The sequence below is a fragment of the Conger conger genome, chromosome 19 (genome assembly GCF_963514075.1).
Source record: "Conger conger chromosome 19, fConCon1.1, whole genome shotgun sequence".
NCBI classification, from domain to species: domain Eukaryota; kingdom Metazoa; phylum Chordata; class Actinopteri; order Anguilliformes; family Congridae; genus Conger; species Conger conger.
Window position 1 is genome coordinate 12,850,907 of NC_083778.1, and position 19,772 is coordinate 12,870,678.

Here is a 19,772-nt window from a genome sequence, read left to right on the forward strand (position 1 = left end):
ACACACACACCAACAGCGATTGGCTACCATGCAAGGCGCCGACCAGCTCGTCAGGAGCATTTGGAGCAACCCTCCAACCGCCAGACGACTGCTCTTACTGCCTGAGCCATGTCACCCCACAGTAGTACAAGTAGTATTTTAAAATGGATCTGTTCTTCCTTCTTTGCTATAAAACAGTCCCGAGACCCTATGTCTTCAAATGAGGACATCCAGTTTCGGCCCTGACACCTATAAAGTATTTATCTTCACATACGGGACAGTCAATAAAAATGGAAATTTTTATTTAAAATATTCTCACTGCAACATGTTTTTATCATTCAATACACTCGATGTACCAAAATGATGTACCAAAAAGTACGATCCGTACCCAACCAGTACCCAGATAAAGTACCCGTAGACCTCGGAAACTGCGTATTAAACATAATATTCCAGGAATCGATGGAGGTTAGTATTCACGCACCGTCCGAGCCCCGGTTTGTCTCTCCATCACCGCAGTGCACAATCCCACCCGGAGAATAATTCATTATGGATGAAGTTTGAGTGGGTTTACTTCTGCCTTGTCAATCCACCTGGATTTTTTGGGCATTAGGCACGCATGGAGGCTTGCATTATCAGCAGCATCCCAATAAGCCATGAGAAAATAATTTCTCAGAGCGGAAAGTCTGTGTGTGGGCACCAACTCTTTTCAGTGCTTTAATTGAAAATGGGGACCTCTTCTTTTTTTACTGATCTGGGATTTGGGGGCTAAGTAAACACAACTGAATGCCACAGACTTTAATATTAAAAACAGAAATTTTATTTGACACAGGTTCTGACCTCCTTCCATGCTGGTAACTCATCAGTGAAACTCATTTTGAAGGTGTCTGCTTCACTCTCATTGGAAATTAAATAATTTCATTTAAGTATTTAAATGTAAGCATTTAAGTATTTAAATGTAAGCATTTAAGTATTTAAATGAATCTGGGGGCGGCCTGCAGCATAGTGGTTAAGGTAAATGACTGGGACACGTAAGGTTGGTGGTTCTAATCCCGGTGTAGCCACAATAAGATCCCTTGACCCTGCATTGCTCCAGGGGAGGATTGTCTCCTACTTAGTCTAATCAACTGTACATCACTCTGGATAAGAGTGTCTGCCAAATGCCAATAATGTAATGTAATGTAATGTAATCTTGGTGATTGCACATTTCTGAGAGTTGCACTGATGCTCATGACCTAGATGCTCTGGATAAGACTGTGTGCTAAGGGATTTAATGTAATACAATATAATATAATGTAATGCAGCTAAAGCTCTTGAGCAGGCTGAGATCAGTGTGTGGTGATGTGCCCTGTGGTCAGGGTAGAAGCCCTGCACATCAGGTTGAAGCACATTAGGCCTCGGTGTTGCCCAGGGAAACGGTTTTGTCAGCAGGGGTTGCCTCGCCTCATTGGGCCGTGGACTCGGTCAGGGGCATGCAGCCAACCCGCACCCACTGAACATTAGCCCTGAGAGGAGCAGGCCTTCTGGAATCTTTTTTTTTTTCCTTCAGAATTCTAATTCAGTATTCCAGAACTCTAAATCAGAGTTCTAGAACTCCATTGCTCCAATCCATCACCAGTAGTGATTGTTACATCAGCATTAGACTGTTCAGTTGCGAACATTCTAATCACGTGTTTGTGACCTCACACCTGAGAGGGCTAAGCGAGCAGCGGACAGCTCAGTGGCTGGGGGGACCATGCCTACACGCTGCCGAACTGGAGCAAAGCCAGCAAATATTATTTTCCATTCTACGCTGAGAGAAAATAAAGAAATAAAGGGTGAATTTAAAAGAGAAAGAGTGAGGGAGAGAGAGAGAGAGAAATGTAGAGTTCCCTGCTTTGAACACAACTCACAGCGTCTTATCGCGTGCCGTGGGGAACGGCGGGGTGATTTAGGAGTTCGTCAGCAGCCCCGAAAACCGAGCGCGCTGCGGCAGCCGGCCGGAGAATGGAAATAACGGAGCGCAGGGAAACGCTCTTTATCGATCGGGCTTCTCTTTATTTCCCCCGACAGCCGCAGATCTTTTAGGGCTTTTTGGCCCGGCCGGCGCAATGACTCACTCCAATAATGACAAAAGAACCACGTTTACGGTGTCCTGCGGACGAAAGCTCATCCCCTCCCTATCTCTATACTGTACGCTCGCACCAGCAACCCCCTGTTTTACTAGTCATACAAATCAGGGAAAAGCCAGTTTCTGTTTGGCAGAAAACTCTCTCCGACACACACACACACACACACCCGCATGCAGATGTGCCCACACACACACACACACTCTCTCTCTCTCTCTCTTTCTCTCTGACATGCCCACACACACAATCTCAGGCATGCCCACACACACACGCACATAGATGCACTCTCTCTCTCTCTGACAAGCCCGCATGCAGATGCGCCCACACACACACATTCTCTCTCTCTCTCTGACATGCCCACACACACACACAATCTCAGGCACGCCCACACACACACACACACACACACACACACAATCTCAGGCACGCCCACACACACACACACACACACACACACACACAGATGCACACACACACAGCGAACAGTATTCTGTTTCATTACTCTTGTTGTCCCCACAGGTGCATTGGAGGGAAAAAGGCACAGAGACCCACGCATCCATTTATCATACATTTCCTGCACAAGTGCCCATTAGCACAAGATCATTATCTGTGTGTGTGTGTGTGTGTGTGGTGCGTGCATCTGTGTGTGTGTGTGTGTGTGCATCTGTGTGTGTGTGTGTGTGTGGGCATGCCTGAGATTGTGTGTGTGGGCATGGGGGAGTATGTGTGTTTGTGTGTGTATGTGCGAGCATATCAGAGAGTGTGTGCGTGTTTGCGGGCATCCATGTGTGTGTGTGTTTAAGCGTGCATTCGTGTGGGCGTGTGTGAATGCGTGCATGCATCTGTGTGTGTGTGTGTGTTGTGAGTGTCAGAGAGTGTGTGTGTGTGTGTGTGTGTTCTCCAAGGCCAGGGAGCATACAGAAAATGACCTCCAGTATTATGCAGGCCTGGCTAGTTAGCATCATGCTCCCCTGAGAATGCTCTGGGACCTGAAGAAGAACATCTCACTGTTACCTGCACCCTCACAGCCACAGCGCCCTCAATGCGTGTCTGACCCAGGCGTGTTCCCCGCCTCCATGACTCCATGACCAGAAATTCACAGCGGCGATGATCTCAGAGCCACGCTGTAGAAACACACTGATTACCTCCTCGGGTTGTTATGGTTGGCGAGAACGCGTCCGCTTTAATGTTTGCAGTTGCAGAATGTGTCCTGATTGAAAATGCGCACGGGGCCCGGTTAGGTCAATGGAACTAACCCGGTGGAACGGTGTTTGTTGGCGCAGACTTGATGATGAAACCGGCACACCAAGAAACACAATTTTCTTTTCTCCAGTAAACAAGCGTGGAGACGCTTACACAATGCGAACGCGTTTCCTGGAGACCCTGTCCCCGGAAAGCACATATCAGTACGGTGATTTAATTAACTAGACTGCAGACAAGAGCTCAACTTATTAACCCTCTGAAGACTGGACGTGAGTGAGAGACAGCAAACATTCACGGGGAACTATGCTTGCAGAAAGCAGTTACTGTTCAATGACTTCAATTCCTGTTCAAGGGAATTTAGTTTGCCACCAACGCATTTTTAATACAAATAAATGCAACCTGTTTCTAACAAAGCCAGCCAGCTGATTCATTGTTTACCTGTGATTTATTTTTTATGATAAGAACAAATATAGCATTGATTAAAGTGTATAACAGCTAAATAATTTTAAACTTTTGTTCTCTCTGTGTTTTCCCCACCAGCAGTCATTTTTGTTTGCCACACACAACATTTTCAAACTGTTAATTAGCTAACGTTCATGGCAAACTGAGTAAAGTTTGAATCTGTTAGCTAATATTTCCTGTCTTGAACGCACATCAGCAGTGATTGTAACATCAGCATTCGAAAGTTCAGCTAAGAACACTGATCACAAACGTGCGCTCTCAAAACTTTAAGCGTTACAAACAAATACCCTCCTTTACTTTTGTTCCACCCCTGGAGAGAGCTCATCTCAGACAGACATCTGTCTTGTCCTCTGCGCTCTGCTGCATGCATTCAGCCCCTAATTGGCCACCCGCTGGAACAACATCTCCATCGCAACAGGCCATAGAAACTGCGACCCCCAACACAAACAAGCTGACCCCGCAGGCTTATTAAGCCAGGATCTTCTCTGTAACTCCAGCTCATGCAGCCAAGGTAAACGGCTTTCCCAGCAGGTCTGAAACAAGTAATTTAAATAAATGTGTCTGCTACCTGCACGGAATTCCAGCTTCCCCAGATAAGGCCCATTCCTCTTTTTGAGGCGACCTGCGCAAGGCATTATGGGAAGACTTCACGCTGAGCTTGTCATTGCATTCAGATCCTTCTGAAGTGTATTCAGCCGATCGTAATGGGAATAATTTTTGCTCGCCCGCTAAAAGCCCTGCCGATCTCTAGCGCTATTAGTAAGACGTACTTTACACTGTTACCTTGAGAGGGCTGGTAATGCGGGGACCGAACCTGTTGTGTCCTGAGTGCGCTAAGTGCATCGCGCTAGCTTTGTCTCCGTGACAAGACTCGATGCTGCGCGCTTCAGCGAGAGTCGAATGGCCGTTTGTGCGACGCGAGGGAATATGCTCATTCCACATTGTCATCGCGGTTAATCACGAGGAAACAAGGAAATTGGACGTCAGGCGCAATTACGTTTTTTTTCCGAGAGCGGGTTCGTTAATTCACCTGAAATAAACCCTCGTTTTAACCGGAGTGGCAGAGGATGAGAGAGATATTCTTCTCAGGCGAAGGTCCCTGGAGGTACTGTGAGAGGAGGGGGGCTTTGGGTGAGAGCCGTCTTTCAGAGACATGAAAGCGTGCCGATTACCGCGGCCCTTTCCCGCGCGCGCAGCCGCGCCTCTCCCCCGGGCGACGTTACGCCCGCCTCGTCCCCGCCGGGACCGGGTAACGACAAAACCTTCCTGGAGGCTGATCGGCGCCTCTTTGAAAGCCGGCTTCGGGCCGTTTGTTCTGCTCTTTAATGGCTCCTGTTCCCTGATTCGGTCGCCTCTCCGACGCCCCTCCTCTTCCTCTTCCTCCCAGATCCCACAACCCCCCCCCCGGGCTCTTTCGGGACGCGAGGACAAACGCGAGACGAGAATGCGCCAGGCGTGTGATTCAGACACCTTACCGCAAGTCAGAGGACGGGAGCAAATGAGCTGCCAACAAGTAGGGCAGCCTGTCGCCTCGCGGCTACGTCGTATGACTGGGACCCAGAAAGTTTGGAGTTCAAACGCCGGCGTAGCCATGATAAGATCCGTGTCGCTGTGGGCCCTTAACCCCACATTTCTCCAGGGGAGTTGTCTCCCTCTTAAGGTTCGATGGTAAATCGCTTTGAGTGGCGTGTGCACAACCTACTGGGGAGGGGAATGGGCCTTTAAAGGCCTGAAGCAGGGATGGTGGTGGGCACAACCTGAACTGATCTCAGATCAGTGTCAATGAGAGGAGAGGGGAAAGGGCCTTTAAATGTGTGAAGCAGGGTTAGAGGTGTGTGCACAACATGCACTGATCTCAGATCAGTGTTGATGAGCGGGGAGGGGAATGGGCCTTTAAATGTGTGAAGCAGGGTTAGAGGTGTGTGCACAACATGCACTGATCTCAGATCAGTGTTGATGAGCGGGGAGGGGAATGGGCCTTTAAATGTGTGAAGCAGGGTTAGAGGTGTGGGCACGACCTGTACTGATCTCAGATCAGAGCCAATGAGGGGGGAGGGTAATGGGCCCTGAAATGTGTGAAGCAGGGTTAGAAGTGTGGGCACAACCTGTACTGATCTCAGATCAGTGAGGATGGGGGGGGGGAATGGGTCTTTAAATGTGTGAAGCAGGGTTAGAGGTGTGGGCAAGGCATGCACTGATATCAGATCAGTGTGGATGAGGTGGGGAGGGGGCATACTTACTCCAGGACGTCCCTGTTAAACTGCTTCTTGCTGTTGCCGAGGAACTCTCCGATCATCTGCCGGCTCAGGCCCTTCCTCTGCAGCAGGAAGTGGGCCACGCCGATGGGCGTGTCCGGGATGAAGCCCCGCGAGATGAGGAACTGGATGCCCTTGTCAGGGTTTCTATGGAGACGATACACCAATCAGCACGTGCGGCACAGGAGAATGTATCAGGGTATACACTACATAAACTGTATAATTGGGAGAATAAAAATTTGCACAGTGGCTGCACACGATATTATTAAATATACTGTCTGTGACTTCAACAACTACTTAAGTACTTATTAAGCAATCTTTTTTTGAGTGGATACTTATATCAACTCTTCGTATTGTGCATTACAGAAAACGGTTGGATAACCCTCGCACCGAAGCCTTTTTAAATAATAACCCAGGGAAAATGTTCACACACACCTGCGCCCTGTGTTCTGGCGGTGTCAGAATAACAAAGTGAACATGTGATCCGTGCGTCACTAAAACAGCCCTTCTGGACCTGTCAATCAGCAGCCAGTTTCTCCGTCGGCAGTAAACCGCTCCGTTCAAAAACACGACTTCACTCACGCACTGCTATTTATATCAGCATTAAACATGTAGAATTATGCCTCGACACTCATGAAAGCTTCATGAACACTCTCTGCCCGCCTGACGCAAGACGGGCGTGTGTGTGTGTGCGTGCGCGTGTGTGTGCATGTGCGTGTGTATGTGTGTGCGCATGTGTGTGTATGTGTGAGTGTGTGCGCGTGTGTGTGCATGTGCATGTGTGCCCGTGTGTGTGCATGTGCATGTGTGTGTATGTGTGTGTGCACGTGCTTGTATATGTGTGTTTAAGTGCGTGTGTGTGCGTGTGTGTGTGTGTGTGTGTGTGTGTGTTTAAAAGCTCCCCCGCATGGAAAAGTCCAACAAAAACATGTGACATTTCACATTCACCCGCTCTTACTCAATTATAGCAGCTGCTGTAGCTCAGCTGGAGCTAGAGACACAGACGGACCCCTGCATCAATCCCAACCTTCTGCATGGAGATCAGGGGTCCTGTCCCGGGCTTGTTTATGTTACGTAGATCACGGACTCACAGCTCACGGCGCGGTTGAGGGGGCTGAGCGTGTCAAAACGGCACGCCGAGGTCGTCGTCCGAACGCTCCCTGTCACCCGTCAGGAGCTTTACTCACACCGCCGGGTCCTCAGAGGCTGAGTGCGGGGCGGCGTTCGATACGCAGACTGACGGATTCATCGCTGTTGAGCGGGCCTGTGAATCCTCCGGCGGCGAGGTAATTAAGAGCGAAAGGCAGAAATGCGATCCTCACCACCGGACATCGGGCCCCGGATGGGCCACTGAGGCCAGACGTCTCCCTCCCGATTTACGGCGGTTATTTACCGCTACCGGAGCGCTCCGCGGTGCCTTACCGCCACGGGCGGGCCCGTTTCCCTTAGCGCGCGCGTCCTGCGTGAAACTATTACGTGTGATAGAGATCGTGGAGCTCATTCACTAACTGAGGACAAACCACGGTGCCCAAACTGGACACGAACCTTTACCCGCGAAACGGTAAAACCTCACAAAGCACAGCATCCTTCCGAGTAAGAGCCCATAATGATGCATCCATCCAAACCTCCATCAAAGGGCATTGACAATGATGTCCCAGCCAAGGTGGTCTCAGCTGGGTAGTTGCTTTTCTGAGATGCGTCACATGTCTTTACGAGCAAAAAAACGCTTTACTGAGAAATTATTATGATGTTTACTCTCTTCTCTCCCTGGGGGTAAATGAGGACAAACTGCAGGTAGACATGCTCGGTTTGATACAACAACCTTTCGAGGGTCACCGGTCCCAGTGACAGTGCAATCAAACAGCAGGGATTTTAATTGGATTGTCCCAGAAGCCACTGTGAGGACCGTGGGGTTAATCCATTCGGTTAATAATCTCAGCCATGCACACCCCCAACTCTACTGCCACCACTCACTCTATAACAGACATCCATCTCCATCTGACTCTACTGGTGCTGTACCACTCTCTCAATAAAGAACATCCATCTCCAACTGACTTGCGCATGTGTGTGTGTGTGTGTGTGTTTGTGTGTGTGTGTGTGTCCTGGATCTCCTCCCAGTATCCAATCCTCTGGAATGGTGTAGGGAGGAGCTCTTTGACACGAGAGGCTGAACCAGGCAGAACTGCTGCTGTATCTATATTACCAACGTGTCCTCTGATATTTTTACATTCAAGAGGCTGCCAAACAGGAAGGCTGGTAACAATGAAAGACTGAGTTCCTGTGCCACCCACAGAGGTCCTATGCATTCGCGTTTATGCCAGGTTTTGACTGTCAGTGGATGCGGGGAGATCACAAACATCCCTGTGGTGCAAAGGGAAAAAGCCTGCAAAGGATTTATCACATAAAACAAAGACATTAGAGGCACCATGCTGATGATTTAAAGCCATGGAGCAGCACACTTTCAATGTCCACAAATGCTACTGAGCTGGAAACTTCACAGTGCACACAGATTCAAACCCAGAGCCCATGCAAGTCTCCTGCCAAGAAGCATCCTATAAAGTAATATAATGTGAAGCAATGTAATGCAATGCAATGCAAAATAATGTCATGTAATATTATGTAATGTAATAATAAATGCAATGTAATGTAATGTAGCAATGTAACGTGCTGTTATAATGTAAAGTAACAATGCAGTTTCATGTCATGATGCAATATAATGTAACAATGTAATATGATGTTACAATGTAAAGTAACAATGTAGTTTAATGTAATGATGCAATATAATGTAACAATGTAATGTGCAGTTATAATGTAAAGTAACAATGTAGGTTAATGAAATGTACTATAATGTAATGCAATGCACTGAAATGTAAGGTATTTCAAAGCACAGCTCTTCCACTATCTAAGCTCGTGCTGAAAGATTGAGCCATGGACACACAAATCTTCCACATAATGAAGGCCTCATTAATGGCCTCGGAAAAAAGCTGCTCCTCCATTTTGTTTCTGGGGCCGCATTAAATAAACCCAGCTGCCCTTGCAATTGCTCTCCGTCCTCTGACAGCCCGGATACCACCGCAGAGGTCTCAGCCATTATGGCTCTGGCAGGTTTAATTATACCCCTCTGCTTTCAGCACAATGGCTTTAAAGATCTGGCCCACAACCCATCCCCGCGTCTCTCCCTCTCTCTCCTGGCCCTGATTCTAACTGGCAGGTAAAGACGTGACCTGGAATCACTTTAGCTCAGGCTCAAAGCAGGGACAGAGGCAAGGCAATCGCATGTGAATGCACCAATGAGGAAAATGCACAAATTTTGGGATGAATACCTTAAAACAAATGAACATGCATGATGAAAATATTTCATGTATATTCGACCCCAGAGGATGGCACAAAAACATATTAACTAAATCACTTATTTCCATTGTGGTCCTCAGTGGAAACAAATTAACATTAAATCAACAAAGACCAAGAAAGTTGTCTTCGATGGTTGTGTGCTTGCCAATAGCACAGGCACACAAATCAGCCTTTTACATCAGTGGGAGTTACAGTACCTTACACAAACCTGCTACCCATGTCAATCCTCATTTTTCCAGTTGAAGGCAATAGAGTGACAAAGAGCTGAATCATGTTTTAATGGTTTCTGGTTGCTTTTATTTCTTGAAGAATTTGGGACCAACTTTGCAGGAAGTGCTAATACACCCCAGGACTGGCACAGGGCTGGGGCTTCATCGGTTTCTGTAATTAACAACTGAACGAAAGCTCAGCAATCAATGAACCACCTCACCAAGCTGAGCTTGCGGAGAGAAAAAAAAGTGGAACGGTTGTATTCACTTTCAAGGTAAAGTTTAAAAACAAATGTTTACTGGATACCGGCCAAAGTGATACCACACACTGAGAGGGGGAGAGAGAGAGAGGGAGAGGGGAGAGAGAGAGGGAGGGAGAGAGGGAGAGAGGGAGAGAGAGAGGAGAGAGAGAGAGGGAGAGAGGGAGAGAGGAAGAGGGAAAGATAGTGTTCAGTTTACTGTTCCTTTTACGAATCTGTTCGCATGGGGACAGTCTTCCCATCATGCCCCTGTCTTGCATGTCCACAGCACACTTATCTCCAAACTTATTCGCTCTTGGAACAGTGAAGAAAAAGAGGCACAACTGAATTTTAATGGGAAAAGCACCGCAGCTAGAAATAGATGCGGGGAGAATTTAAAATGATTTATTTATACTGGCCGTACCCGTGTCTGTGTGTGTGTGAGTGAGTGTGGGTGTCTGCCTGTCTGTTCTGAAATGGTGCTGAAAGGTAGTATAATGACATGTTTATCGAAAAAGCATTGAGCCAAATTATTCGCATAGAGGCATCTGGACAGCACACCGTAGCAACAGCAGGTCAGATTTCTTTGGGCTTTCTGGTGTGTAAACATCAGGAGATATTCAGCATGCTAAGAGGGCACAAGGTTCTCCCCACAGGTTGCACCACAGCACATCTCAGACTGGTTTCTTCTTCTGTGTGTCGGTTGATAATGACAAGATATAGAACTGCGACAGAACTCGTAAGGAAAAGCCCTTTTGAGAATGTGTATCAACAGATACAATTCTGTGTGTAGAATTCATATGTCACCTCAGAAAACATGTATCCATTTTCATTCACGAATTACTTGGCCATTATAAAAAAAAACACTTCACTGGGGACCAAATTTGAGGGGTCATATGTCTGAAAGTAAACTATTTTTAGTGTCACTTTATTTGGAAATGAGTCAGAGTACTTTTCCCATTGTGTCATTTTAGGTTTGGTACTCAGTGGGTTTTGTTTATACAATACATCCAACAATCCTGAGTTAATATTTCTGTAACACCCATATTATCTAAAATGGAAGTTGATTCAGTTTGCAGTCACCAGTGTAGCTACTGTGGATGATTCAAACTTTTTAAACAGGGTGTAATCTATTGCTGCAAACATCCTTGATCAACTTAAACAAAATAATTGTCAATTGGGTTTTATTGTTTATACCTGCATACAAATTTATGCAGGTATTTCTTTACAAACTTATGGACCTCTAAAAATCACATTTCGTGTCGTAATGAAAGTGTTTTTCATTACGACACTTTGCAAACTTTAAACGGCCCTCCAGGGAAAACAAAAGTATGCAGCTCAAATCTTCGGGAATTTTATGTCTCATAATTGTCAACCAGCATCCAGAAAAGAGAAGAATCACGACACTTACAGTCCAGTGAGGTCGTTGGGATAATACAAAGAGGAAAGACACTACATTTCAATGTTTTTGGAAGCTGAGCCTGCAGGCTGTTATAAAAGATCTCTGTTATACACTGATAACAATGTACTGTACATTCTAGGGACATTAGTTATGCTGTGTTTACATTCTGATTTCCATAACTGCATACACACTGTGCAGATAAATTAATGTGTATTTTTACGCAGTTCAAATATGCATAAATTACATTATTTATGCACTACCATGTGGTGGGATATGAATTTGCATATCGCAAGCCTTCAATTTGTGCCTGAAAAAAAGCACATTCATTAATGGTATCACCATGGAGTATTGCACGATGACTACATTATACATTCAAGTACTTAATGTAGGCTTTTATGCTGGAACATTAATTATAGCTAATTAATGTTACTGTACCACACATTTGGAAAATCTTAGAAAACTTTTGAAGCAATATACAGCCATTAAGAAGGGGGTGTGCATGTAGAGTGATGTGTGTAGTGTATGTAGAGTGGTGTATATAGTGTATACAGTACAGAGTGATGTGTGTAGTGTATACAATACAGAGTGAGGTGTGAGGTGTATGTAGAGTGGTGTATATAGTATACTGCGGTGCTGGCGTTCGCAGGCGGGCCGCAGCACTCACACGTTGAAGAGGTTGAGGCCGATCCTGTAGAGTCTCTTGCGCATGACGTCGGTGGACAGGGTGGGGGAGCGGCAGCTGGCCGGGTTCTCGCAGTGGTAGCGGGGCAGGCTGAGGATCATGGCCTGCAGGGCCTCTTTGGAGGAGGCCTCGGAGGCCGACTTGGCGGAGGTGGACGTGCTGCTGCTGCTCATCTGCTCGGAGCTGTTATCGGCCGTGTCCGACTCGCTGCGCTTGGCCTCCAGCGCGTCCTGCAGGGGCTTCACCTCCGCCTCGGGCCCCGCCTCCGTCTCCGGCCCCGCCTCCACGCCCGTCCCGGGCCCCGCCCCCGCGCCGGGCCCCGCCCCGCCCTCCGGCTCCGCCTCCGGGGGCTCCAGCCTATCCAGGGCCAGCTCCTCCGCGCTGGGCGGCGGGGCGGGGAATCCGTCGTCGTCGTCGTCGTCATCGTCCCCGCTGTCCGCCGCGGGGTCCGGGGGCCCCTCGTCCCGGGGGGCCTCCCTCTCCTCCCGCGGGGGGTCCCACTCGGGGCCGTCGCCGGGGCCCTCCTGCTGGACGCAGTTGCCCACGGCGACGGCGGCGGACGGGGCGGACGACACGTGGAAGTTGTCGATCTGCACCGTCACGTCGCGGAAGGCCATCATCAGCTTGCTGGCGCTGAGCGACAGCCCGTCGGCCCCCGCCTCCCCCCCCTCCCGCGCGGGCCCCGCGCCCGGCTCCCCGCCGCCCGGCGCTCTGAAGGCCTCGCTGAACCGGTAAGTGCCGCCGCCCGGCCCGGAGCACGCGCCGCCCGCGCTCCAGCTGCCGAGGGCGTCGTCGATGGACTTGGCCAGCGACTGCACCTGCTCGTTGAAGGAGTCCTCCAGGTGGGTCAGGCTGCCCATGGTGGCGGGGAGCGAGGGCGAGCGCGCCAGCGGGACGAAGTCGTAGCCTTCCAGCAGCGCGCGCTCGGCCGAGGCGCCGTCCGCGTGGCGCACGCGCACCTGCCGCAGGGAGATGCGCCGGGGCAGGCGGCTCTCCAGCAGGGAGTTGCGGATCTTCTGGAAGTTCTTGCCGAGCTGGTGCTGGCGGAAGGCCGTCTGGATCTTGCAGGCGGCGCGGCGGGAGACGAGGTGGCCCCCGTACTTGTGCTCTAGCATTTCGATCTGCGCGGAGACAAGAAGCAGAGACACGGGGGAGTTAGGTCGAGCTCACGGCAGTTGGAGACAGTCAAAGGACCAGGACCGCTACACAAGTTGGGTTAAATATCGTGAACAAAACGCGACACGTAAAGACTAAGTCAAATTACGGCTCTCGAGAACTGCTGGTTTTCCACCTTCCCTTAAGACAAGTCTGGCCAAATAGTAGCCCTAATTGTTCAGTCAAGTACCCAGGAGAAAAGAAAACCAGGGCTGGACTTGAGTTTTGAGGGCAAGATTTGATGATCCCAGCTATAAAAGGTCTATGGAGGGGGGGATTTATACAACTTACAGACAGCTCAACTGAACGAGGTGTGCTGTATTTTGTACAAACAGCACTGGCGCAGTTGCCCTCTGTAACACACTGGGACTGCATTAAAAGGCTCTGTTCCAGAGAGAGAGACACGGTGATAGACTGGGATCGGGGGCCACATTTGTTCTCCCTGGAAGAGAACGCGATTCGCAGCCTCTGCATTCCGCCTGTAGTCAGCGTGATTCTCAGATGGCCTACGGACTTCGCCGTGACCTCGTGACCGGGGATGAGAAACGGGAGGCGCTGGACGCAGGGCGGGCCGGAGAACCGGTCTCAGCCGGCACGGCGTGTGATGATGTCAGAGGGGGAGTCCACACTCGACCGCATCTCCACGCTGACACAGAGGGCACGGAGGTCTCGCCTAAACACAGGGACGACACGCTCTGACATCTCCCACATTTATTTACCCCGCAGGAGAGTCAAAGCCGACATCAACGCCGACACTTTAGACTCATTCCATTATTCCCTGACTGCGGCCCTGTGGAGTATGGAGCATAACTATGCACTGTTGGGACATACAAATGGAATTTTGCAAACGGACTGCATTTATATAGCGGTTTTATCCAAATCGGTTTGCAGTCGATGCTTCTCATTCACCGATACACACCCACACACACACACACCCCAACACACACACACACACACACACAATGGCAATAGGTTGCCATGCAAGGCACCAATCAGCTCGTCAGGAGTATTTGGGGGTTAGGTGTCTTGCTCAGGGAAACTTTGACGCACCCATGGCGGGGGATCCAACTGCCAACCTCCTGACTGCCAGACGACCGCTGTTACCTCCTGAGCTAATGTCGCCCGCTTTTTAAAATTTTTCTAATGAATTTTATATTATTTTATATCATGAACTCAGATTTCTGACTCAAAGCGCACTGCATTCAGGCTGAATTTGGAGTGGCTTTGTCTCGCATCCTCCACGATAAAAGGACCCTGGATCCTGATCTTACGGGAAACACTGGGAAATCTATCTGCAGAATGGCTTTGGTCACTGACCGTGTCGACACGAGACTCTCATTTAATGTCCAACATCAGTATTTTATGAAACACCCCTAAGCAGCCCCAGGCCAATCTATCAGCAAATGTGTCAACTTACAGTCTTCAAAGATCGATAGCATCACAATGGCAGGAATGCCTCAGATTTCACCACCAAATGTGAACGTGAATATAAAATTAGCAAAGAATTAGCAAGAAGAAAACCACCATGAAGCTTGAGACCAGTGTAACATGTTACCATGTTCTCCTCAAGTGTGCAGCACATAGTAAACGTACAGTATTCCTAAGTGTGCAGCATATAGTATGTTTTTTCAAAATAAATTTGACCGATAGGCCTACCTGCTCTCCGACTGGCAGTAAGAGAACATATATTGAAAAAGGCGCTCCCCAGCCAAGCCTGCGGCGTCCTGGCCACGCGTTCTCCTCTGTGCGCCTCCGATAAGCCGGGCGTCAGAGCCATGCAGGTTTAATGAGGCCCGGTTCCAGGCACGAGGCGCCAGAATGAGCAAACAGGGGTGATTAATGCGCAGAAATTATACACGGGCTCGCCATCTCTGAATGAAAACACTTTGGCAGCGCGTGGCCACGCTCATTTCTCCTAATGCAAGCTCTGAGCCCCCAGCTGTACGCTGGATAATACCGCTATTCAAACCCACTTATCCCCGGCCCTGCCCACCAGAACCGGGGGTTCTGCAGCCAAACTCAGTCACGCCGTGGCGAAGCCTGATCTCAACTTGCGTAGGGGGGGGGAAAAGAAGCTCCAAACCAGTGTGGAAGATTGAGTTATGTGTGTATATCTCAAACCAGGATCGGGGGCCAGAATGTACTCAGGTACTGTACAACTGATCCTGCAACCTTGTTCCTGTTGATACAGGTTAGCCTCATCACTTCCACACAGCTTCCTACAGCTGTGGTTCCCAAAGTCTTTCTGCCTGTGGACCTATGCACACATCATAAAGTCATGTATTTTGTTATGGCAAGCTTCCTGGGGGCCAGCGGCCATTTTGTGAAGGACTGGTGTTTGGGAAACAGATGGATCTACACAACAGCACAGCCTCTACATGCAAACCAACACAATATTTGTTTCTTCCTGACTGGATTTTACAATCATTTGGTGTGACTGGTTGAGAGCTGTCTGTTGTCAGGATGCACACAGCAAAGATTGAGAATATTCATTGTGTGTGTGTGTGTGTGTGTGTGTGTGTGTGTCTGTGTGGGGGGTAGGGGGTGGAATTTGAAATGTACAAATTCAATGCCCTTTAAATTGACTGACGTTGACTAAACGTTCCTGCGTAGACAAGCACGGACACAAACTCCCAAGCTCAATGCGAAGGTTCATTAACATCTATCCAACGCGGTGAGTTTGAAACAAGAGGCGACACGAATCTGGGACATCCCACAAAACAGTCGTAGTTTTTCCAGGCCGGGTTCGGTTTAAATAACTCAGCTTGTTCTGTGCCACGACTCAAAAGCAGCAACAGCACAGAGCACTCCTTTTTCGGGGGGAGAACGTGAAGGTGTGGAGGCGCTGCAGTCAGACTGTGAGTAATGTAAACGGTATGAAAGCTGAGTGCCAGCCCACTCCCCGCAGCCCGCAGGGGAAGAGCGCTCGGCGCCGAACATTATGTTCATCTCTCGCCCTGCGTCTGATGAATATGCACCGTGCTCAGGTGAAATAATGCGCCGATACGCCGGATAACCACATTACATTGCATTACATTATTGGCATTTAGCAGACGCTCTCATCCAGAGCGACGTACAGTTGATTAGACTAAGCAGGAGGCAATCCTCCCCTGGAGCAATGCAGGGTTAAGGGCCTTTTTTAAGGGCCCAACAGCTGTGTGGATCTTACTGTGGCTACACCGGGATTAGAACCACCGACCTTGTGTGTCCCAGTCATTTACCTTAACCACTACGCTACAGGCCGCCCACGCCGCGACGGGCGCACAGCGGCGGTCCCGGCTGCGCCTCCATGACGTATCGAAGTATTGCCGCTTCTTTCACACGCTGGTCTACCCCTGGACATCTGCTAAACGTGTTTAAATAAGATTTTACGTTCAGAAAACTGATTTGGGGCGCAGTGGCAGCAAACGACACACACACTAAGTGAAAAATACAGCCTAACGTGTTCAAAGACAAGTCTGACAATCAAAATGGAGAAAAAAAATAATTAAAAAAAATTGGGCGCAGCATTCACTGTCCGTGATGTAATCAGCCCTGCGTTCCGGAAACTTCTACCGCTCCACTCAGCTCCCCGAGAGCAGCCGTGAAGGACGGAGGAGTCGGAGGGGAAAAAGGAAAGCACATCACTTTTCATCAGCCAAGGGCACGGAGTCCCGGCAGGAGTTTGGGCCGCACGACGCCGGGCCTCTTTAGTAAATGGGGTCTCCGCGAAAGCCTCGCCAAGCGTCGTCCGCCCCACGCCCCCCCCTCCCACCCCCAAACCTAGCCGTGCAGGGCTCATTTTCCATAAGTGGTCGCTGGAAGCGTGACGTCATTCCCGGCCGCTGTCGACTGAAGTCCGCGCATGAAAAGATGTACTTTTTAATATATGAAAAAAAAAGAAAAACACTTGTTTAAAAAGCACTCTGAAAGGAGGCTTATCAGGCTAATTTACATTTCGTTTCAACCACCGGGAGAATGAAAATTGTGCGCTCCCTGAATATTAACGCATCCTGAAAGGTTCTTTCATAACTGCTAGCATTAATAAGGAGGCTGCTCTCATCAAAGCCATACCTTACATATTCATCATTTTTATCTAGATTCTTTTTTTGTGTGCAGCAATCTGAATCCCATTCTCCACTCAGCGAATGATTGGTCTTAATCTAAATGTAAAGGGTAATTACAGAGGGGCTTACCCACACGGTGTACAGGACTGAGGTGGCGTTTAGCGCAGGTTATCATGAAGGTCGCCTCTAATCAGATGAATAAAGGTAATTCAGTCACAATTATCTGGGCCATCAGGGGTAATCAATTTGGCTCTGCCCGTGCAGGGAAAACAATCAGGCCCAGTCACTGCACTCTCAGGGCATGTCTCCCCCCATCCCTCTGCCATCAATTTACACAGAGAGAGAGAGGGAGGGAGGGAGGGAGAGGGGATGAGAGACAGGGAGAGAGAGGGGAGAAAGAGGGAGGGAGGGAGGGAGAGGGGATGAGAGACAGGGAGAGAGAGGGGAGAAAGAGGGAGGAGAGAGAGAGGGAGGGAGGGAGAGAGGGGGAAAGACAGGGAGAGAGAGAGGGGAGGAGAGAGAGAGGGGGAAAAAGAGGGAGGAGAGAGGAGAGAGGGAGGGAGAGAGGGGGGAGATGGAGGGAGAGAGAGAAAGAGGAGGGTGAGGAAAGAGGGAGAGAGAAAGAGGGAGGGGAGGGAAGAGAGAGAAGAGCCTTTTTACAATGACCAATTGAATGTATTATTATTGTTGTAGTTGTTTTTTGTATTATTATTATTTATTAAGAGGTGACACTATTATTTGTACTTATTTTATCTGAATCAATTGCTCTAATTGTAATTATCAGTAGCATTAATTATTGTTCATGTTTTACTTGTATGTACTGTTATACATACACAAAGTACGTATGTTTCATGTTCGCTCTGGAAATATGTACTCACGTATTTCCTGCCAATAAAGCACACCAAATTGAATTGAATTGAGAGGGAGAGAGAAGAGGAGGAATGAGAGAGAAGAGATGGAGAGAGGGGAAGGGGAGGGAGTAGGTAGAGAGAGGGAGAGAGAGAGCAGGAGGAGGAGAGAGGGGAAGGGGGGAGTAGATAGAGAGGGAGAGAGATAGAGGAGGAGAGAGGGGAAGGGGGGAGTAGATAGAGAGAGGGAGAGAGACTGAACTGACAGGATATTTCATGCTGTGCCTCACCCTCAGCTCTGTCCCATTAGCCACCTGTCAGCCCTGCTCGGGATCACCTGGCTAAGAGCCTCCTCCCCATGCCGCCCTGCCGGCGGGGGCCCCTGCGGCCCCTGCAGGAGAGCACTGCTGATGGTGGTCTGTGAGTGCAGGGGACATGGGCCCTGCAGGAGAGCACTGCTGATGGTGGTCTGTGAGCACAGGGGACATGGGCCCTGCAGGAGAGCACTGCTGATGGTGGTCTGTGAGCACAGGGGACATGGGCCCTGCAGGATAAGGGCGATGATGGTGGTCTGTGAGCCACATCGCAAGCAGAGCCCTACAGCGTACACTGCGGTCATACCACCCGGGAGAAACGCACACCTCCGAACCGAGCCGCTTCAGCTGCCTACAGCTCATAACTCTGATGAGGAGCGAGATTACCGTCTGTACGGGGAGGAGGGGGGAGGCACACACACCACATCGTCCCAGTCCCAGCCAGAGTACAAAGACTCCTCAACTCTTCTATCATCTCTCCTGAAGAACAATAACCGCCTTTAGTGTCCCTCAATCTGCCCATCTACCGATACTTACAGATATTTCAGATAAAACCAGAAAGGGTAGACATCTCTTTGTGGGCCGCGGTAAACGGGTGGAGAATGAAAAGAGTGTCTGCATTAAAGGTCAATGGCTGTTTACAGAAGGTTTCGTTTTTTATGGGTTTATCAGGTTCACGTCTGTGCAGCGCAGCACTGCGGCGCCTGCTGCAGTCTCCAAGGGTGTGCTGCCATCGCCTCCCTTTCAAACACGTCTGTCCTGCCTTCCCCCGAAATTTCCGAAAACGCTCCAAAACACGTCGACAGAACAAATGCTCAGATATCATCTCATATCCCAAAGCGCCATGTTCACTGACCAAAGAATGATTTTCAAAAAATGGCTGCCTTTAAATGAAACCAAACAAGTCCCTTCCTCTGGTGTATTATGGACAACAAATGCCTGTGACGGGGCAAACAAAGAATTCTTTGCCTGGAGATTAAGCAGAAGCAATGCTGCGGTTTTATCTGTGAGTGAGAAAGTTCTTTAAAACTCAAACAAACAGAGAACTTGCTGTTCCACAACCGTGCTGAGAAAAACAGCGCAAGCTAGGTTCTGAAACAGTTGGTAGCTGGTTGAGCAGTAAGATCAGCTCCATCCATGGTTTGACCAGCTCAAGCTCTGATTTGAAACAGCTGGTAGCTGGTATTTCAAGCTGGCCATAGCTGGCTTTGACACCAGGGAATATGACCAAATCACCAAAAACTGAGACATAAAGGACACACGGGATTGTATAGTTTTAGCTGGAACATGGACTGAAAAAAACAAAGCTGTTACAAGTTTTACTCAGTAATCCTGTTTCATAAAATAACCCCCCCAGATCCTCCGTTGACCCCCACCCCAGCCTGGGTCCTGGATCTAAAAAGAGTAAAAAAAAAACCCTGCTCATGGTTAGCACGTTAGCGCACCTCTGCTGAAACATCGCAATAGAAAGAGCACACTGACGCAGACCTCCCTGTTCGCCCAACGCCCAACGCCCCCCTCA

The 19,772-nt window shown here is 49.1% G+C and overlaps 1 protein-coding gene across 1 annotated transcript in view; it reads right to left on the bottom strand.

Annotated features, from left to right (window-relative positions):
- LOC133119121 (IQ motif and SEC7 domain-containing protein 3-like) overlaps positions 1–19,772 on the bottom strand; it is a 64,066-nt gene that overhangs the window by 17,007 nt on the left and 27,287 nt on the right. Inside the window, exons 2-4 of the mRNA XM_061229544.1 lie at positions 12,421–13,008; positions 11,870–12,366; positions 5,990–6,151 (exon numbers count right to left, since the gene is read on the bottom strand). Coding sequence (XP_061085528.1) covers positions 5,990–6,151; positions 11,870–12,366; positions 12,421–13,002 — 1,241 coding nt within the window. The 5' untranslated portion in view covers positions 13,003–13,008. The remainder of the gene's footprint in view (positions 1–5,989; positions 6,152–11,869; positions 12,367–12,420; positions 13,009–19,772) is intronic.